The sequence below is a fragment of the Suricata suricatta genome, chromosome 5 (assembly GCF_006229205.1).
Source record: "Suricata suricatta isolate VVHF042 chromosome 5, meerkat_22Aug2017_6uvM2_HiC, whole genome shotgun sequence".
Lineage (NCBI taxonomy): Eukaryota > Metazoa > Chordata > Mammalia > Carnivora > Herpestidae > Suricata > Suricata suricatta.
This window is the reverse complement of record NC_043704.1, coordinates 118513693-118535955: the sequence shown is the minus strand read 5'-3', so window position 1 is coordinate 118535955 and position 22263 is coordinate 118513693. Positions and strand designations below refer to the sequence as shown.

At 36.9% G+C, this 22263-nt stretch overlaps 2 protein-coding genes and 1 long non-coding RNA gene across 9 annotated transcripts in view; 2 read left to right on the top strand and 1 right to left on the bottom strand.

Annotated features, from left to right (window-relative positions):
* PLS1 (plastin 1) overlaps positions 1–7447 on the top strand; it is a 47278-nt gene extending 39831 nt beyond the window's left edge. For all 3 annotated transcript variants that reach the window (XM_029940113.1, XM_029940112.1, XM_029940111.1), the window contains exons 14-15: positions 5077–5201; positions 5676–7447. In XM_029940113.1, the coding sequence (XP_029795973.1) occupies positions 5077–5201; positions 5676–5811 (261 nt within the window). In that variant the 3' untranslated portion in view covers positions 5812–7447. The remainder of the gene's footprint in view (positions 1–5076; positions 5202–5675) is intronic.
* Positions 1–11698, bottom strand: part of LOC115292177 — a 55914-nt gene extending 44216 nt beyond the window's left edge. Inside the window, exons 1-2 of one of the 3 annotated variants that reach the window (XR_003908832.1) lie at positions 11374–11698; positions 1043–1107 (exon numbers count right to left, since the gene is read on the bottom strand). This is a non-coding gene — a long non-coding RNA (uncharacterized LOC115292177). Of the gene's footprint in view, positions 1–1042; positions 1108–5725; positions 5758–11373 lie in introns of those variants that run through there. The other 2 variants (XR_003908833.1, XR_003908834.1) reach the window with 2 other exon arrangements.
* Positions 10770–22263, top strand: part of TRPC1 (transient receptor potential cation channel subfamily C member 1) — an 80741-nt gene continuing 69247 nt past the window's right edge. For 2 of the 3 annotated variants that reach the window (XM_029940107.1, XM_029940106.1), the window contains exons 1-2: positions 10770–11299; positions 20905–21059. In XM_029940107.1, the coding sequence (XP_029795967.1) occupies positions 11125–11299; positions 20905–21059 (330 nt within the window). In that variant the 5' untranslated portion in view covers positions 10770–11124. The remainder of the gene's footprint in view (positions 11300–20904; positions 21060–22263) is intronic. The other variant, XM_029940108.1, reaches the window with a different exon arrangement.

The following is a 22263-nucleotide window of genomic DNA, read 5'->3' as shown; positions in this document are numbered from 1 at the left end:
ACTGAGTCAAGATTGTGGAGGAATCTGGCCTTTATAAAAGTGTATTGATACAAGGACTAATGTAAGAAAAGTGACCATTTTAGAAACACTTCTGAATGTGGTGAGCAGGATGTATTAGAGGAAGAAAGGTGTAAACGCTAGGACTATGCCTAGGAAGCTGAGGCAGAACGCAAACTGTGAAATGATAAAGATCTGAATGGAGTTGAGGGTGGGTGCTTGGAATGTTAAGAATTGATAGTTATTTGCTATTGCAAAAGAACAAGTAGGATTTGGCTTCTAGATTTAGGGAAGGAGAGAGAGGAGTGAAACCTTGGATGTTTTTGGCCTGAGTAATTGAAAAACAGGTAACATTAACAAATGGGAATGTCAGGAGGTACAGTTACTTTCTGGAAAATGTGATTAGTTCAATTTTAAGCTTGTTGAATTTGAAGTAATGTTCAGGAAATGAGCTGGATGAAACGAAATATTAAAAATGGGAATACAGACTTGGTGATCAGTTGAATAGAAAGGATAGCTGAAAAATAAGAGTACATGGATCCTTTAAGGGAGAGAGCTCACATGAAAAGCAAATTTGAGAGTTGTACTTAGATCCAAGGTAACAGAAACATGATGCAAATGTGCTTGGCATTTATTTAGTAGATGCTCAATACTAAAATCTTTCAAGAAAGTGTAGTTAAGAAATGCGGCAGCAAATGCTAAAAAATAGTTGGGGTGGGGTGGCTTTTTTTCCAACTGTAGAAAATATTATATTTGAAGGCTACCATAAATGGTACTAGTAAGAATATATTAATTATAATCAAGGCATTGCTGTACTGAGAAATTTTAGAAAAGAAATTTACCCTTTTCAGTTGCAAAGTAATTTTCCCTCAGCAGGAAGATAAGGGAGTGTACAAGCACTGAGTAATATATGGAATTCTTGAATCACTATATTGTACACATGAAACTAATATAATACTGTTTTAAACTGCACTGGAATTAAAATAAAATACAAATAAAAAAGATAAGTAAGTGGTATATCAGCCATAACAGTAATCATAATTACCATTGAGTGCTCTGTGTCACCATGCTAAGCGCTTCACCCAGTTTCTTTCAATTCTCTTAATAATTCTATAAGCAAAAATGAGAGCATTAGAAAAGTTAAACAACTTGCCCACAGTCATACAATTATTGAGCAGAACAGCTGAATTTCACTTCCAGATCTAACTGTAGCTTGAAAGCTAAGCTATATGGAGTTGTATGACCCTGGATTTGTCTTCAGCTCAAGACACTTATTAGTTACGTGACATGCTGCTCATTCATCTCATAAATATTCAAACCTTACCCTGTATCAGGTGCTTTGCTAGGCACTGTGACTATATAATGTCCTCAAAGTGCTCACTGTTCAGTAAAGAAGGCAAGTAAGAAAACAGGAATCACTGTGTGAGGTATCAGCAATACTCCAAAAATCAGGTGAGTAAGGAGCACATAAGACGGCCATGTGTTTTTTTTATAAATACCTTAATAGTTTATACTAACAGCTGGACTACACCTCTGAATTTTTTCTGGCTCAGCATTCAGTGTCTGTGTGATCTTGGGCAAGTTATTAATTTCTCTATGCCTCAGTTTCCCCATATTTAAAATGGAGATATTAATAATACCTATCTTCTGAGTTTGTTGTCAGACTAAATAAGTTAGCAAATATAAAGAGCTTGATAGTACCTGGTACATAATACGGGCTCAGTAAAAGGGGCTTACTGTACTACTGGTATGGCAGTATATAGTATGGAGATATATAAAGGGCATCATGTGTGGAGAGGTTCCTGTGGAGCTATTTAGAGAACTCTGGCTGCCACATCACTGTGTTTCCACTGCTATTTTCAATAATGACAGAAAGAACAATGGCATGAAATGTTCTAATAGTAATGTGTATCCAATTAAGAGAAAGGGATGATGTAATTCATTATCTTGAAAATCAAACCAAATTCTAGGCTGTCTTTGAGAGTCTAGACATATTTGCTCACGTAATTTATTTATAATTAACTTAAGAAAGATGATTAAAATGTATATACTAAACTAAGGATTTTACTATAAGCCCTGCCCCCTTTGTAAAAGTAAAATGTCTTTTAGTGATAATGCACAGATCAGAGGACTTGAAAGATAGGCCTGTTTTCTTGGAAATAGGAAGGTAAGGGATCCAATATAACCCTTGAAACTTAAATCTTTCATTCAATTCAATAAGGTTTTTCCCAAGATAAACCTTCTCGAGGTAAAACGTTGTTTCCTACATCTAAGTGAAGAAATGTTTAAAATACCACAGAAATGTTATATACTTTCAGCTATGAGTAAAGCCTGAGGATCTTATGTATTACATGGTGACTATAGTTAACACTATATAGTATAATTGAAATTTGTTAGGAGAAAAGAACTTAAATGTTTTTACCAAAACACACACACACACACACACACACACACCCACACCATATGTAGGTGATAAGATGTGTTAACTAACTAGATGGGAGTAATCCTTTCACAACATGTAAGTATATCAAATATTCAGGATGTACACTTTAAATGTCTTACAGTTTTGTCAGTTATACTTCAATGAAGCTGAAAAAGCAAAACGAATGAACAAACTAAATTTCCCCAATCTTAAAAAATACCCTCACAAATATGTAAATAAATAAACAAAATATAGCACAGTTAAGCCAATTGTCTGTTTTTGATCATCATAGAAATATGTAAAAGGAAGTATACAGAGATTTAAAATTATAGAATTACATAAATGTTAAATTTTAGAAAGAATAATGGTGTACATTAGAGTCATCTAGAAATCTTACTAAAAATGTAGATTCCTAGCCCCATCCACAGATAACCTGACTCATTAATTTGAGTATAGGGGTAAATTTGTGCTTTTAACAAGCATGTCAGGTGGTCTGCAGATTACACACTGAGGAAAAAATAGGAAACATCTTTAGAAATAAAGAAGATGCTAGGAAAACCAGATCCAGAGTACCAGCATCAAACAGACTTAAGGACCCGAATTATTTTTATTCCTCCACTTCTACTCTCCACCCCCCACCCCCACAAATGTTTCATAAAACAGAACATTCCTGAAGGTAAAGAATATAAATTTTTCTAAAATTAATAAATGTAGTGGCTTATAGATCATGGCCCAAAAAAGTTTCCTTCTTCATATGGCTTCAAATTGTTTTCTCAAAAAATTTATTAATTTGGCTAGGCACTGTAGTAGATGCTTTCACTTATATTAATATTCCCAAGAATCCTGTGACATTCTTATGGCAGCAATTAGGCTGCTCCCTAGCAAATACCTAGCAAATACCTAGCTCAATTTTGGCTTCTGGTAACAGAAACCCAATTAAAAATTTTTTAATGTTTTATTTATTTTTGAGAGAGAGAGAGAGAGAGAGAGAGAGCGTGAGCAGGGGAGGGTCAGAGAGAGAGGGAGACACAGAATCTGAAGACAGGTTCCAGGCTCTGAGCCAGATGTCAGCACAGAGCCTGACGTGGGGCTCGAACCCACAAACCAAACCGTGAGATCATGACCTGAGCTGAAGCCAGATGCTCAACCAACTGAGCCACCCAGGTGCCTGGCAGAAACCCAATTTAAAGTGGTTTAAACCAAAAGGAAAGGTACAGAGTAGCATAAATCCAGAGGTATGGTAGATTTCAGGGTTGGTTGAGCCAGTAATTGAAAAATGTCATTCAGGACTGAGGTGTTTGTCCATCTCTGCTTTGCCATTTACAGTGTCAGTTTCACCCAAACCTGGTTTTTCTCTTGGTTATAGGATAACTGCTGGTTGTGACATAGGTTTCATCCTCTCATTCACATCCAAGAGGAGGGCTGCTGGTTTTCCATAGCTCTTCCAGAAAATAGCAAAGGCTTCACATTAAAATAAATTAGGCCCAAATTAAATCACTGTGCTAATACGATGAGATTACTCTATTTGGTTCAGACTAGTGTTTTTGTTCATCTAAGGAGTCTTTTAGATCTTTTCTTCCTAAAATGCCCCTCCCCATGAAAATTTAATGCCATAGATATTACTGTATGTTTATGTACTATATGCTTTAGACATAAAAAGAGTAAGTTTATTACCCTACCCCCAGAATGCATGGCCTAGACTAATTCAGGATCACCCTTGGAGTTGTGAATTGGGTCAGCTTTTCTTGAAGCACATGTCCATGTGAGGGAGGTATGGATACAGAGCAAAAATGTGGGTTCTGTTAGGATAGAGAAAGTAGTAAGGAATGAGTAAATTCTGGGTAAGCAAGCAACGGTGGCCACTATTCAAGCTGAGACACAGAACAAGAAATTTTTTTTCAAGTACTGGTAAGTAGTAAAATCAATTCAGACCAGGATTTCTGACTTGAACTGCATCCTTCTATCCACTAGAATTTAGTTGTTCATTTTTAGTTCACCTTAGAGGTAACTTCAAAAATGGAGAGATTCTTGGTCATTAGAGTCAGACAGTCATGGGTTCAATTACTGGTGTTGTACTTACTAGTTGTGTAAACAAGTCATTTGAGATCTATGAACTACATTTAGTTCCTCTTTAAGAGAGAGATATTATAATTTCTTTATTACAAGGCTGTTAGGAGAATTAAAAAAGTTAAACATATAAAGCAACAAGAATAATGCCTTTGTAAATGTTAGTTCCTTTCCACGATTATTTTCATTTTTCTTTCTGAAAAATTTAAATGAAGGCTTAGGAATTCATGGTCTAAGACATTTATAGTACTAAAACTTGCAAAACTATTAATTTAAAATTCATCTCCTATTCCCTTTCAAAAGTCGCTTATTTTTTGCAGAATGGATACTATAGTTAGCATACTTTAGGAATTGTCACATCTGCAACCCTAATTTGGATATGGTGACAACTCTACATTGTAAGCTCTGTAAAGACTGAAGGAAAAGCATATTTTAAATGGTTTATGATGTGTGCTGTTTACAGAAAAGCCAAATGTTCAGTATAAAGAAAATATATGTTGTTCTCAGTTATATGGTTATGACCTGGTCTGTTATTTATGAAAATTAAAAGTAAGATATTTATGTATGTTCATCAATTCTTTATTTTCTAGGACAAATCTATTAGCACAAGTTTACCTGTCCTAGACTTAATAGATGCCATTGCACCAAATGCAGTTCGTCAAGAAATGATCAAGAGAGAAGACTTATCTGAAGAAGATAAGCTAAACAATGCTAAGTAAGCCTTTTATGGTTGTTTGGTTGGTTGGCTTGTTTGTTTCCTTATTTATTTAGTTAGTTTGAGGGAGAGAGAGAGAAAGAACAGGGGAGAGGGACTGGCAAAGGGAGAGAAAGAATCCCAAGCAGGCTCCATGCTCAGCATAGACCCTGATGCGGGGCTTGATCCCATGACCCTGGGATTGAGACCTGAGCATAAACCAAGATTTGAATGCTCAACCAACTGAGCCACCCAGGCGCCCTGCCTGTTACGGTTTAACACAGTGGCTCTTTAATTTCTTAAGTCCTTATAGGTAGGGTTACTGTGTCTTTATAATATTTTTTACCACTTAAATAGGGAATATGATTTAAAAACTTTCAAACTTAACTTTCTTGTAAAGTTAATCTTATCAAAATTTTCATTCTCTTATTAATATATATTAAATGAAAACCTTGTAGAGGACAAATACTAAGATATTTCTCTTGTCATTTGAAGATATGCCATTTCAGTGGCTCGAAAAATCGGTGCCCGGATATATGCCTTACCTGATGACCTCGTAGAAGTGAAACCAAAGATGGTTATGACGGTATTTGCATGCTTAATGGGAAAAGGACTGAACAGAATAAAATAATGAGAAACATTTAATATGATTTTCTGCCACATTAAACACATTGAATGCCTCATAGTTTACAGAATTCTGAATGTAGTGGGTATAAAACCAGAGATTATTTGTATGCTTAAAAGAGTTGTATAGTTCATTAATGAATTAAATATCTTGTTTATACAGGTTAGAATCTGTCAACCTTTTTGGACAGCACAGTTAACTTACCAGTTGATACTGATATGTTCACTATCAAGTTGATATTTCAAAATTATTTTCATTTCCTGAAAGTCTTATTAAGTACAAGACTAATTCATTCTCTTTCATGGTTTAAAAAGATCAATAGAAAAAAATTTTTGCAGGTCCTGCTGTGTTTTCATTTGTGCGTGTATGTGTGTTAATTTTGATCATAAATGTATTCAAAGTCATAATCTAGCTTATGTCTTTTATTTTTTCCCTCCAACTATATGAACCATAACTTTTCTGTAAATTTCTACATGTCTCAAAATTTTAAGTGACAATTATTATTCATTAACATTAAACTTTTTTATATATGAGAACTAACTCTTGAAGAAACCCCAAAGTACATTCTCTTATATAAGTAGCAGGAGCTTTTTACTTAAAACTTAATTTTAATTGTAGATACTACATATGCTCGTTTGGTAAAAGAACTTTATGACATGCAGCATATATGTTGGTAGGTTGTTATTACAGAAGTATGTGTGTGTATATATGTATTTTTTGCATCTGAATTACCAAGGTTTTCTTAAATGGTATGAAAAACTAGCCAGTCAGCCAACCATTAAGTGTTTATTGTGGTCCCATGATGTGTGTAACACTTGTCATTATGTAGCTATCTAGTACATGAAGATTTCTGTTAGAAATGTTCATTTTGGATGTGCATCTAGTTGTTTTTCTTCCACATACTTAGAGCAAAAAATTGGCTAGAACATCTCAAGACATGTTGATACTATACTGTTAGCTTCCTTCATATTACTCATGTTGATTTTGATCTATATGAAGCCCTAATTTAGAATATGCCCACTGAGTATCTTTAGTAGAAAGTAACACAAAGCTAATATCCAACATAGAGCATTTTCAAATGTATTTTCCACAGCCGCCTACAAATTGGCAGTGTTTGGTTACTGCTTACTGCTTGTGTTACTTGAGAACAGCTAACCTTCAGACCTATTTTTGTGTGAATTTTTATCAGTAGACAGATTCTGCTGCTAAAAATTGAATCCAGAAATCTATTTCCTCCATCTTCCACTGTTAGTACAAGTGAGCAATACTGCTTTGCAGCAGAAATCCTCTCACTTTGTCTCAGTGTGAATGAGTAGTTTAAATCCCCCTTCTACCACTGATTAAGACGTACATGTTGGTAAGAGTGAGATTACTCACGGGTTTAGAATAGAATTTTTAAAATGAAATCAACAGGTGGAACTTTGAAATATATTCTTCTACAAAGGAGATTTCCTTTCCTTTTGTATTTTGATGATTGTTTTATTATATGAAGATTAAGATATGTTCTTGCTCTAAGAAATTAGTTAATGTTTTACCTTTTGATTTTTTCACCATTATATTTACTAAGTTATATAATTTACATGAAATTTGGCACTTTAGAGTGTTCTTTTTCTCACAAAATAATAAAAATTCTGTGTAAGTACAAATGTGTCAGTGTTTATTTCATTTAAAGAATATATACAACCTTGGAAGTTAATCTATCATAAGTTTATTTTCCAAAAAAGAAAATAATTTTAGTTAGTAAAACAAATTTTTTATTAGATTCTTTTTTGGGGAATGAGGGTGGTTCTCTGGTTCTTTAAATGAAGAATTTTAGTAAAGACCAACTGCATTATTATGACAATTTGGTTTGTACTGAAATAATTTGATGTAATCAGTTCATTAATATACATTTGTTACGATTCAGGTAAAACGCTAGAAATATGGGAATTCAGCTGAGAAAAATATAGACAGGGTCTCTTGACTTCATAAATCTTACATCCCATGGAAAGAGATAGTAAATAGGAATTTTAGATAGTGATAAAATGCAGAAGGGGAAATAAAACAGCAATGTGATAGAGACTGACTTGGGTACTGGGGTGAAGACTTTAGTTTGGGTGCTCAGGAACAGTCTAAGGATGTGATATTCAGACTGAAATATGAATGATGAGATAGGTGATACATGTTCAGCAGAGGGAACAAATACAAAGGCTTTGAGCCAGGAAAAGTCTTAGGCATTTTAGGAAAAGAAATTGGCAAATACAGCCTAAGAGTAGTGACAGAGAGGCACAGAGTTTGGAGATGGAGATAGGATCTGTTCTCTCTTTTTTTTTTTCCTAATGTTTTATTCATTTTTGAGAGAGAGAGAGACAGAGAGAGACAGAGAGACAGAGAGAGACTGTGTGAGCAGGGGAGGGTCAAAGAGAGTGGGAAACACAGATTCCGAAGCAGGCTTTAGGCTCTGAGCTAGCTGTCAGCACAGAGCCTGACACGGGGCTCCAACCCACAAACCAGGAGATCATGACCTGAGCCAAAGTTGGACGTTCAACCAACTGAGCCACCCAGGTGCCCCAGATCTGTTCTTTTGTACCTGCAGGCTGGTGAATTGCTTTAAGTAATGTGCTACTTCTGAATCTTACATGCCATTGTTCCTCATAACTCTGTCATTGATCATACTATCACCGATGCACAATAAACTGATCGTATGGGGGACATTAAAATACTCCAATTTATGCTGCATAAAATATGTACCAGAGAGGCAAGAGAGAAAAATATGCTGCATCTGAGATGATTCAAAAAGACCTCTAAAGAACAATAGAATGCATTTGCAATATTGGCTTACTTTGAAAAAGTTAACTCAAAAACTTTGTCTCCTAGGATCATTTATAAATGTAGGTTGGAATTCCTCTGAATCTAAGAAATTAATCCAGACCCTGTGAGAGTCCTTATGGATGAGAAATCACAAACCCAGAAGCTTGAAAAGACTTCAGGTAAAAATGTTTTTTAGGGGTGCCCTGATCGATCTCTCTCTCTCTCTCTCTCAAAAAATAAAAATTAAAAAAACATTGAAAAAAAAATAAAATGTTTTTTATACTTTTGAACCATCTGGATTTTTACCCTCCAACACTCTGGAACTTTTGGATGGGTCAGGCTTAGAGTTGTTCTGCTAATGAGTAAAAATTTTACTAGACTATGAAGACTAAGTACATACATAAAAACTGTAAGCACATATATAAAAATTTTTTTAATGTTTTATTTATTTTTGAGACAGAGACAGAGCATGAGCTGGCAGGGGCAGAGAGAGAGGGAGACACAGAATCGGAAACAGGCTCTAGGCTCTGAGCTGTCAGCACAGAGTCCGATGCGGGGCTCAAGCCCAGGAATGTGAGATTATGACCTGGGCCGAAGTCGGAGGCTTAACCGGCTAAGCCACCCAGGCCCCCCTGTAAGCACATATGTAATCCCACATATTTATCTCTGTGTTCAGTGGCCACAAATTAACAATGAAAAATTTTGATATTCCACAAAATATGCAAACTTGGTAACAGACTAGAATGGGGGAGATTTATGATACAGAGAAGAAGTTAAAATGATTCAACAGATAATAGACTATTTTGGAGTAAACACGTGACAGTGTTTGGAAAGGTGGTCAATCTTGTCAACTACCTAAGGCCTCTTAGAGAAGATCTAAATAAGACTTTGATAAGAAAGATACATATTTAGAAATTTGGGAGTTAGTGTTGGCAAGAACAGATGGAGCAAATCAACCTGAATAGACTAGGAAGTATTTACCTCAAATATAAGATATTCTGAAGTAAATTTACATACTAGTTTTAAAAAACTAAAGCACAGAGGGCACAATTTTGATTTTTGCATAGTTGTTGTGGAAGGCAATAAGAATTATTCAAGAGAGATAATTTGTAGTCTCAGCCCCTAGTTTTAAAGGTGAACGAATGTTCTTTACTTTTTTAAAGTTTATTTTTGAGATAGAGACAGAGAGAACAATGAGTAGGGGAGGGGCAGAGAAAGAGAGAGAGAGAGATTGAAAGAGACAGACTCTGAAGCAGGCTGGGAGCTGTCAGCCCAAAGCCAGACTTGGGGCTCAAACCCACCAACTCTGAGATCATGATCTCAAGACCTGAGCGAAAGTCAGACGCTGAACACTTAATGGACCCAGGCGCCCCCGCCCAACGAATTTGCTTTAAATAAGTTTGCTTTAAAAATAATTATTCAAGTAGGTAGTACTTATTGGGCTTCAGTTAGTTTCTGCTCAACATATATATTTTTAAATTAAATTTATAAATGTGAAGATAAACCTCTAGAAGGATTGTAATTAGAGTAGATCCTAAAAACGTGCTCATCCAATGGTTATGTGTCGGTACACTTGAATTACATGTAAATAAAGGTATACCATCAGGAATGTTATGCCAATTTTATATCACAAACAAGTTGTTAAAAAATAGTCTAGAAGTGAGTATAGCTAGCCCAAACACACAGACAAGCACAAATCTAGTGGCATTGGCAGGCAGAGGACCCAAACACGAAATAATCAGTCAATTCCATAGGGGGAATTCGACTAAACGTTAAGTCGTCAAAGGGTCAATTAACCATACCGATGCGTGTTTTCGTGCAGCAGGAGATGGCAAGGAAATTACCTCAAACCAGAAACCCGGGCGTGGGGAGGACGCACCGGGCACTTCGCCTTTTACTCAGCAACGGGAAGCCTTCCGAGGCCGCAGCTGACAGCCAAGGAACCGGGGGCGGGGCCCACGCAGACCCCGCTCCCGCAACAGGCCCCGCCCACCCCCGAGACTGCCCCGGTGTCGTAGCTTATAGGGGAGCGGAAGATGACGTGAGGGGAGTCGCTAACATCTCCAGGCGCAGCTGGGCCGGCGGTTCCCACATCCCGGGAGCCCGACGTGCGCAGGATCGCTCTAGGAGCTCCTTCCCCACAGATCTCTCATCCTCCTCCCGGGCCGGGCCGCCCCCAGCGCGGCCCCTGCGGCTCCTGGCACGGCCCCGCGCTCGGCTGCCGCCCTGGCGCGCGCCACTCTGTCGTCCCCGGAGGGGCGCGGACCGGCTCGGCCCGGGCGCCGGCGGCTGGGGAGGGGGCGCTGGTCCCGGGGCCGCGCATGCGCCGCCACCAATCTGGGGCTGTCAGTGGAGGGCGAGTGCTGGTTCCGAGGGGAGGCTACGCCCTTTGGGGCCAACGGGCCGCGCGTTGAGGCGGCCGTGGGAACAACTCATCCCTTTTCCAGCCCTGGGGCGGGGCTGGGGTCGGGGTCGGGGCTGGTGGGGGCCCCGCCTCCGTCTCCTGGCCTACCCCCTTCATGGGCTGCGATGATGGCGGCCCTTTATTCGAGCACGGACCTCTCGGGCGCTTCCTCCTCCTCCCTGTCTTCCTCCCCATCCTCCTCTTCGCCGCCGAACGAAGTGATGGCGCTGAAGGATGTGCGGGAGGTGAAGGAGGAGAACACCCTGAATGAGAAGCTGTTCTTGCTGGCGTGCGACAAGGGTGAGAGCTAGGCCCCTTTCTCCACTTCTGGGCGCCCCTGCCCTCCCCACCCTTCACCTTCTCCCCAGTCTCACCTTGGGGCACTCTTTCCTCGCGCGCCAAGCGTCTGTACCCGCCGCGCCCGATGTCTCGCCCCGGCCGCCCAGCACTGCCTCTGAGTGTGGAGGTGGCGGGCGGGAGCAGCCGGGGAGCAGCTCTCCGAGCGCCGCACCAGGGGCGGCGGTTTCGTCCGTGGCCTCCCTTTGGAGGATGCGGTGTCTAGGTAGCCTCTGCTTCTAATTCCCAGAATGACCCGGTCTTCCTCTCGGGGCTTCTGTTCTTTGTCTCTGGAAGCCCGGAGGGTTTGTCGAGTTTGGGATCTTCTAGTCCGGAAATTCCATGACCTTGCTTAAGGTTCTTCGTGCTTACCGGCTCTCAACCATACTTGTACAATTTAGCTTCAGCCACCCAGTGCCTTGGTGTTCACAGACTGTTGAATGGCATTAGGTATGTCAGTATCCTAGGGGGAGATGAAGACAGGCCTGGAGAAATTATTACGCCTTAGTGCGAAACTTTCTTTAAATTTACGCAAGTTTGTTAATGTTTTTCATTGGAGAAGAAAGTTTATTGCTCCTGAGTCGTCTTCGGGAAAAAATGTTAGAGCAAAACAATTACAGGGAGAAAATATGAAATATATTCAATGAGTTTTCTTTAAAAAGAAAAAAAACCTAGAAATCAATCACTTTTATGGCTGTAATAAAATCTCTTCATTTAAGCATGCTTTCTGTTGGTACATATAATAAAAGGAATGGGAAATTGGCCTAAGATGGCTTTTATTTACCACATGTAAGGAAGTGCTGTAACTTTTCTAAATTTATTAAGTTGCCTTACAATTGCCATGCTCACTTAGGCACACTGTTTAGGACCATCCAAACTTCCAAAACATAAACCCAAAGGGCACCTTACACTGTGAAAAGATTAACTACAAAGTTTTTTGTCTGTATGTATGAGCGTGTTTTTAATCAATCACACCCCTCTAATCTCTTAGGATTTTATGTACACAACTTTTTGAAAACACATTGACATATCAACAAAGTCCGCCTATGTCTGTTGTCAGACATTTTTATGGTCTTATGTAATAGTATTATAGTAGGAAAACCTTTATTAAAGTTCACCATGGACACAGCCTTGAAGTCTTGGAAATGTAAAGAAACATAAGAATATATGTTTATAACCTGTGAAAGTCATTGTGGATTATCTAAAGTTATTTAGTGTTACTGAAGTGGATTATCTGAGTTCTCTTCCCTCAAAGATTCTCTGAGAGGGGAAGGGACAAGAGTGTGTTATACTAGAATGAGTAAGCTGTTGTGTCTCCCCCAGCTTACTGAGCTGTGGTTATTTTAAAGCAAGCAAAGTATGTCAAGAAAGGGCATTTAATATTGCTGTCATACTGAGGACAGAGGAATGTCATATATGGTTGGAGTAAGTACTTAAATGTATATTTAGAATTGCATGATATACCTCAATATAATTTTAATATATGGTAGTTTTGTAGCCTATCTAGTAGTGTCACTTGAAATAGCTTCCTATTCTTTGTCAGTTTCCCATTGTGTAAAATCGTTACGATCCTTGGTGAGGTTTGGCTTTTGGGGATGGGGTGAACCCCCCAAAATACTAAAAAAATTTTTTTAAATATTTATTTATTTTGAGAGAGAAAGAGCAAATGGGGGAGGAGCAGAGAGAATCCTAAGCAGGCTCCACAATGTCAGCACAGAGCCGGATGCCAGGCTTGATCCCAGTAACTGTGAGGTCATGACCTGAGCTAAAATCAAGAATCCACCACTTAACCAGCTGAGCTACCCAGGCACTCCTAGAATTTTATTAAATGAGTGAGATTAAGTAGGTATTTTCTGTCTCAGGTGTGTTGAATTTTTGGCTTAGATTTGGAAGAATGGCTTAAATGACATATTTATGGTCTACGTTTACATTGGAAAAGTTAATTGGATTTACAGCAGTACTTTTTTGCTTACATGTGTGTATTCACTAATATTGTTAAACTTTTTTTAGTGTATCCAAACCAAATTTAAAAGTGAGAAGCTTCCTGAAGCAGCTATAGCTTCCACTATTATATTGGAGCTTTCATCAAACCAAATGGCAAACATTTACTAAAACAGCCAGTAGGGTAGATTGCATATACTTTTCAAAGATGATTTCATTTTATCCTGACAACCCCATGAGCAAATCTGTTGTTATACCTATTTTACAAATGAGAAAAATGAGGCTTAGCAAAATTTTAAAATCACTTTGCCAAGGTTACATTAGCTAGGAAGTGGTAGAATTGGAATTTTTTTTCAAAAAAAATTTTTTAACTTTTATTCATTTTTAAGAGAGACAGAGCACGAGTAGGGGAGGAGGCTGAGAGAGAGGGAGACACAGAATCTGAAGCAGGTGCCAGGCTTTGAGCTGTCAGCACAGAGCCCGACATGGGGCTCAGACTCACGAACTGTGAGATCCTGACCTGAGCTGAAGTCGGATACTTAACCAACTAAGCCACCCAGGCGCCCCTAGAGTCGAGATCTATATTGAGCCTGCGCTCTTAGCCACTGTGACATTAATCTAGCTGTAGCTAAATCAAGAAAATAATTTGTTAGAAAAGACATCTAAATTTGGACCTATTAGTTGGAAATTAAACTTGCTCTCTACGAATGTTCCTGTGGCTTCTATTTATCCAATAAAAGTAAAAAGCTTTAATAGCACTAGAACAAATCCACTCTAGAACATCTATATTAATCTTCCTTTGCATTCAGCAGTCCTACTCTACATGTACAAAATGTTTATAAAATGTTTTGCTTAGGGAAAATTCCTAAAAGATGAAGTGGTCATGTGTATGTAGTGGATGGGTGGCTTTTTGAAAGGTGTGTACAGATTAAGAAGCAAAGAAAAAAAATAGGAAAAAAATTTTACGTTTGATTTTATAGTTTGTGTAGCTGGCTTTTATGTAAATGAGCTCAATAGATACAGGCAACTGCTGATCTCCAGGTAGTAACTACTTAGTAGTGGCTGTTGTTTCTCCTGAAAGTAGGTCAGAATCATATATCATTGGTTCTTTTTGTAAAATTTAGAAAAAGTAAAAGTTGTACCAGTGACATCATGTCTGTTCTCACCCCACCTCCTGTCCCTAGTAAAATGCTCAGCAAGCACACTCATATTCTTTATAGTAATAGAATGCTGCAGCTCAGAGGTAAAAGATAATTGAAACAAGGACTGGCTATTTTATGAACTATTAAGCAAGATTCTTATCTCCTGCCTCTTTATGCTCATTGAGAGTTACCATGGTAACGAGCCACTTTATTTGTGGGAGCCTGTGGTTTACTCAGGCTTGCTGGCTGGAGAAAGGATTAATTTGTTTAGGCTCTTTTAAGTCACCTGGAGTGGATGGTAGCTTTTAGTATACATTCATGAGCTCAACCTGTTATAACCGTTTAATTTGCTGATGATCAGTTCTTGTGCAGAAAAACAAAGTGATGAAAAGACTTAGTCTGATTCAGTCCCTGCCAGCTTCCCATGGACATTTTTAGGAAATTCTGTGTGCAGTTAATGAGTCAGGATGCTCTTGAAATTCCAGCATGGGGACAGAGGAGGGATGGAAAGAGCTGTCCTTGGGCTCAATCTGAAATCTTGGGTCACCTTTGTGATATGATTTGCTGCATTGTGTGGGAGGGTGCCTTGATAACTGAATTCCTACATGAACTCTGCATACGTTCGGGCTAAGTATGCTTTTAAGATGGGTGATATTTTTAGAAGTAATACTAAGCTGCTGTATTAATAACACCTTAGTATATTTAATGGGACTTTTTTTTTAGCTATTTGATGTAAACTAAAGTTTTATATAAACTGATAAAGGGTATGCACCAGTTTTATTCAAGTTGCAAAATCACTGTGAATTGGGTCTCAAGTCATGTACCAGACTCTAATTACAAAGTAAACATTGCTTCTAATTGCTTTTCTCATAGACTCAAGAATATACTGTTAATAATTTTTAATTTATCAATTCACACAAAGCATTGCCTTCTATGCTGTAAGTATGTTTTTCCTACAGCAGAGTAAATCTTTTTTGCCAGGTGATGTTCATTATCATTAATAGTCTTCATTAACAGTCATAAATGACTAAGAAATAGTAATAACTTTTTTCAAAAATATTCAAACATACCATATTTCTGAGTATCTTTAATTTTGAAGGTTTCACTTATAACAATATGATAACACATTGGGAGGGGTCTATGATAAATATTGGGTTTTGCATATTTGGGTAAAACTACATTTTTTTTTAAAGTTTAATTTTTAGAGAGAGACAGAGACAGTGTGTGTGTGCACCTGAGAAGACAGGCAGACAGAGGGAGAGAATCCCAAGCAGACTCTGCGCTATCAGCACAGAGCCTGACTTGTGGCTCGAGCCCACAAACCGTGAGATCATGACCTGAGTGGAAATCGGATGCTTCACTGACTGAACCACCCAGGTGCTCCTGGGGAAAACTACATTTTTTAAGTCATCTCCACTGTAGAAGTCTTGTGTGTACTTTTTTTTTTTTAAGAATCTGGTTCAAGCTAATTTGAAGTTTGCCATAGACTTAACATTTTTATTGGTGTTGTCACTATTTGTATTTACAGATCCAGCAACTTAATTTGATCATGTCTTTGTATTTTTTTTACTTCATTGTTTTCTTCCTTTTAATAAATCTTTTAAGTGTCTTCAGTTAATAGTTCAATTAGAATGTTGCAGTTGACACACTCAAAAAGTTTGTTATAGAAACTTGGTTTCAGTACCTTTACAGATTTTTTTGACTGATAAATTCTCCTATACTTCACAACTAACTGAAAATTTGGATACTATAAAATTAAACAGAGCAACATTAATGCTCCCACTTTAGTGATAACTGAAATTTCCTGTCATGCCTGAAAATAAAATGAGATACTATTGAAGAACAAAGGGAATCGCCTATTCTTAATTGATATTGTAACTTTTCTCCACTGTATTTCTTAAGAGTTTAAGTTGGCCAGGGTGAATTTGTTGCTAAGGATTCATGAGTTACCCTGGGATTTTATATACTATTTCATTTTATTTATTTATTTATTTTTAATCTCTACATCCAATGTGGGGCTCAAACTCACAACTCCAAGATCAAGAGTTATATGTTCCACCAACTGAACTAGCCAGGTGACCCCAATACTATTTCATATTTTTTAATGTTTATTTTTGAGAGAGAGAGAGAGAGAGAGAGAGAGAGAGAGAGAGTGTGTGTGTGTGTGTGTGTGTGTGTGTCCGAACGTGCGGGCAAGCAGGGGAGGGGCAGGGAGACAGGGAGACTGAGGATCCAAAGCAGGCTCCATGATGAGAGCAAAGAGCCCCATGTGGGGGTCAGGCTGGCGAATCAGGTGATTGTGACCTGAGCTAAAGTTGGATGCTTAACTGACTGAAACCCCAGGTGCCCTAATAGTATTTAATTTTTTTTAATTGCTGTTTTGGACTCACTACATTGTTTTTATGACTGCTAGTGGGTTGCAGCCTGCATTTTGGAAAACATTAGTCTAGAAAGATCATAGTGAGTAAACAGAGTTGCACAATGTTAATTGAGAATGGTTGCAAAGCTCAGGTCCCATAGGGCTTAGTAAGCCACAATAAAGATTTTGGCATGTGTTTTAATTCTGATGGAAAATTATAACAATCCTCAAGATTTTTGAATTGATTGATACGAATTTTAAAAAGATCAACTCTGGCTCCTGGGTGGACAGTGGATTATAGGAGTGGGGCTAGAACAGGGGCTAGAGCAGGGTGGGCAAACTGGCCCACAGGCTCACAGGCTCAATCCTTACCACCTGTTTTTGTGAGGTCTGTCTGTGAGCTAAAAAATAGTTTTTACAGTTTATATTTCAAATGATCAGGAATCAAACGAAGAATTAATATTTCATAACCTGAGAATTATATGAAATTTGAACTTTAGTGTTCACAAATAAAGTTTTATTGGAACACATTGGAGTTCATCTATGTACATATAGTTTGTAATCATTCTTCCGCAGTAAGGCAGACTTGAGTATTTGCCCATAAAGCCTAAAATATTTACTCTATGGCTCTTTATAGAAAAAGTATGTTGACCCTTATATTAGAAGTATAAATAGCTATATCAGTAAAAGTCTATTGAAGAGTTCAGGAAAGAGATGATAGTGGTTTGGACTGGAGTAGCAGCAGTATGCATGAATACAAGTGGATGTGTATGGGAACTATTTTGAAGAAGGGGCTGAGCAGGCTTACCATCGAATTGGTATATAGGTGGAATTGATTGAAAAGTGATTTTTCCTTTATTGAAAGAAGAACCATCTAGCCAAAATGTAAACAGATTATGTTGCATTTTGATGCATGTCATTGTTAAAAGCAACTTTAATCTAAAATGAAAAGGCATTTAAATTGTAATCCTTGCTCTATAACTAGCTTCTTGCTATGTATTTTAAATTTACTAACCTCTTTCTACCTATGCACTCATCCTAAATGTTAGGACTGTTCTGGGTTCAACAATATAGCACATTGTTTTAAATGGCTAGCAAATGTAAACTTGGGTGGAATACTTAGAAACCTTAGTTTCCTAAAGGTTCTGTGACTATAGCATGTAATTTTTCATTTGCATAAGTGTGTCAGCTGTCTCAGGGTGGAACTTCTTATTTTTAGGGATGAAATTTACTTATTTGGTTTTGAGTTTTAAGTTTCTTTTTTCTTATATAACCCCCTGACTGTAATGAAAATAGTCTTTGAAACCTTAAAGCTAGAGTATCTGACATTTTCAGTACAATTACTCTTTAAACAGCAATCTAAAGTTTTAAAACATGTATCTGCAATTTGTAAAATTTTGTAAGAATTGTATTTATACAATTCTTTATACTTTTCTGTCTCTGTCAAAAGGTTGACTAGATAATCTGAAAACCCTCTGCTTCAAATCACCTAGAAATGCTAGCTAAAATATAACAAACATCCATTTAAATGAATAGCTGAGTTTTCAAGAAATTAAGGGGAACACTCAGAATCCAAAAAAGAGGAAAAGACTGAAAAACAGAAAAGTGTCCTTCAAGCACTATACCTGTAGCAAAGAGGTAGATGAATAAAGGAACCCATCCGCCATCACTGGGAGACTACAGGGAAGCTCATAAGTAAGAATTTGCAGATGTAGTCCTGTCTCTTGTTGGCTTGGAGTTTAATATTACCTACTTGGTCCATGAAAACCTGGACTGAGAGATAAATGTGAAAAGGATTGATAAGGTAGCAAAACCCCTTGAGTTATCTGGAAAGAGCAAACTTAAAACATTGTTGATGTGTCAAACTTTCAAACTAGGTTGCCAGGATTCCCACTGTTAAGCTGCATGAAGATGAGTTTGCAATGCCCAATTTAAACATTCAGAAGACAGTCACCCATTATTGAGAGTCAGTAGACACAACAAATAGGACTAAATCCCTAAGACCTGATAATTGTCACATAAAAACCATAAAATAAGCGTTTAAAATGACTAAAATCCTAAAGAAATGAAAACATAAGGAAGTAAAACAAAAGACTGGAAAGTAATCCAGTAAAACTTAAAGAAAAAAATAGTCATAAAAAAATGAGTGGGTTAATCAGCAAAAATAATTAAATAAGGAATAAGGGACACATTTGGAGAAAGTATCAAGAATGCAGGAGAGAAACCAAGAAAGAGAAAAAATAGTAAATCTTCAGAGACACAAATTGGAATGATGTGATCCAACATAATGTGTGTTTTTTGTAATGTTTATTTTTGAGAGAGAGCACACGCATGATGGTGGGAGGGTCAGAGAGAGAGATCAGGGATTCCAAGCAGTCTCTGCACTGTCCCATGAACCATGAGGTCTTGACCTGAGCTGAAGTTGATGCTTAACCAACTGAGCCACCCAGAAGCCATTCCAACATAATGTTCAATAGAAGTTCCAGTAGAAAAAAGAGTAATATGAAGACAAAGCAATATTTGAAGAGATAATGGCTGAAAACATTGCATAATTAATGAAGGACAGAAGTCCTTAGATTCAGCAAGCCTAATGAGTCCCTAGCAGAATAAATAAAAAATTAATCCTCACCTAGAAACCTCATGAAACTAAAGAAAATACAGAGTTTTTATAGGTAGCATTTTCCTACCGTTAAGATATTGAAATAAATACATCTTAAATAAGGTTTTTAATTGCTCTTTTCCAGTAACAGTGTGAAATTTTCACTGGTCTGTCTGTATATTCACTATTCAACTTGTGACTAAGAGCTTCATTTTGTGAAGTTTTTGATAAGTTTTTTGCCATGGAACATTAGTATCTAAATATTAATTAGTGCATGAGGAAAATATTTCTTTTTGTGACTAGTTTTCTTATTGAGGAATCTAAGGAAATATGCCATCAAAAAACTACCATTCAACTTCTTCCAAATTCCAAAATGTGTGGAAACTTTAAAGTCACTGACTAAAAACAGTAGCAAATTTATTAAAAGTTTTAAGAAAATCTGTTACTTTTCTTTCTTATTCAGTTCAGTTTTAGGATTTTTTTCTTTTTGTATCATGGAATTATTCATTTCTTTTTTCCTTGTGGTTTCCACTCTGTTCTTTTCCTGTTTATTTTTCGTACACTTTTAAGGAACAACTATATTTGCAAGTCACTTAAAATGGCTTATTCCTCATATGTTTCAAAAGTTAAATCAACAAAACCCACCTTTATTTAATTAGCACTTCTTTTTTTGTTTGGTTCACCTTATTATATTATTGCACTAGCTGGTCAGCAGATAAATAGAATGGGCCCTTGGTGAAAATGATTACCTCCATAAATAATCTCATTTTCCTTATTGGGTCAACTGTTTTGATGTGGGCTGGAGTTAGGCAGAAAATAATCTGCATTCTCCAGAGAGGTCAAATTTCACTTTGAAATATTCTGACTTCAGCCTTTACCAGCATTAACTATTATTAATTTATGAATTGAACATTTCCTGGTCATGTAAACAGGTGGTAAGGAGTGTGTGTGTGTGTGTGTGTGTGTGTGTGTGTGTGTTGGGAGAGTGGGGAGAAGAGGAAAGGAATCTCTGGCATCCTTTCCTCTTACTGTGCATACCTACTAGCATGTACACATTCACACTGCTTTTCCAAACTAGGTTTTCCCCTGCTGTTAGATCTTATTTTTAACCATTATTTTGTGCTACTAAATATGTATTTGAAATGTAAAACTTAAATCCTTTAAGCTTCTTTTATCTTGTTTCTCTAGCTTCCAGTCTGTATTTTGGATATTCTGTATTATTTAAATATCTTCTAAAAGTTTCTCTCCTTACTTACAATCAATCAATTATGAATTTTAAACTTGACAACTTTTATTTCAAACTGCACATTTAAAATTTTTCTCTTTATGTTTGCAGCTGATGTACATACTATTTTATCAGGATATAAGTTTTTCAGCAAGGAAACATTCCCATTTTCTTTACACATTTCCATATAAAGAATGAGTTTAGGTTTTTAAATTTTCTTTTAAATCAACAGGCTAAGTTTTTACAGTCATTCTTATCTAATATGTCTTGGATATTAAATTATGTTTGTATATTGTTATTTAGGTGACTATTATATGGTTAAAAAGATTTTGGAGGAAAACAGTTCAGGTGACTTGAACATAAATTGCGTAGATGTGCTTGGGAGAAATGCTGTTACCATAACTATTGAAAACGAAAACTTGGATATACTGCAGCTTCTTTTGGACTACGGTTGTCAGGTACAAGGCTAGATAATTCTATCCAGTAGCTTCTAAGTACTGTTAGATATGCCATGTTTTCTTTCTCTCTAGTTTCCTTTTACTCCCCCCTCCCTTTCTTCCTTCTTCTTTTGTTTTTCTTTCTTTCTTTCTTTCACCCTTTATTTGGTCTTGAGCCACTAAAAGTTTTAAAAACATACCCCCCAAAAAAGCCTTTTTTAAAAAGTACATTTTGACATGATTTATCTTTTTCCTCCCAATATTTACTTTTTCCTCCCTAATATGTTTTATAACATCTGACAGAGGTAAATTATCATGACATATTAAAGGTGGCTGTGTTTTCTTTATTTATGTTATTACTATTTATATTAGGTATCTAAAAATAGTACAAATGTTCTGGAAGTGTCAGGGAAACAGTTTTTTCTGTGGCCTATATAATTTACAAACAAAAGAACAAAATGCTTGTGACCCACACTGCAATTTTTAATTTGACTTTAATTTTGTCCTGTTAAATGTTATTAATTTTTCCCTTTTGTCTGAAGTTTAGTGTTTGCTTATAACAAAAGGTGAACAAATTTTTTTAACTGGAACATATAGACGTTTCTGTTTGTCTTCATATCACTTCAGGTAGAAAAGCATTAAGTCTGGAAAGAATTCAGTCAAGAGATTCTGAAGGAAATTTAATAATATTATTTTCCTTTTCTTTGGGTTTGCTTATGCTGGGAGCACATGAATTCTTGCACTTCTTTTTTTCTTTCAAATAGCGTGATTGTTTGCTCTGTTTTAGGTTCAAATTAATGAGGCTTTTTATTTTAGTGACATTAGGAAGCACTCACAGAAAATTTTTAAAATATAAGTTAGTTGTATGTGCATTTTTATTGTATGTGTGTGTATACATACACACACACACATTATATGGTACTTTTTTATACATGCATATTTAGCATAGAAAAAGAAATTGTTTTCCCAGCAATTTCAGTTATCTACACCACCACCGAGAACCAGAAAGTAACAAAAAACATCTCTGAACAGTAGATGCCATGAATTTTTCCATTTATGAAAAATTAGTCAATGGGGTACTGGAGCTCTCCTTCAACTATAACAAACTTCTAATACTTCTAATCCATAGAGAATCAGAGGGGCAACAAAAGGGTCATGAGGGCTGCAGTGAAACAAAATGGGGCACAGTACCTCTGACTCTTTTTAAGAAAGAGGTCAAGAATAT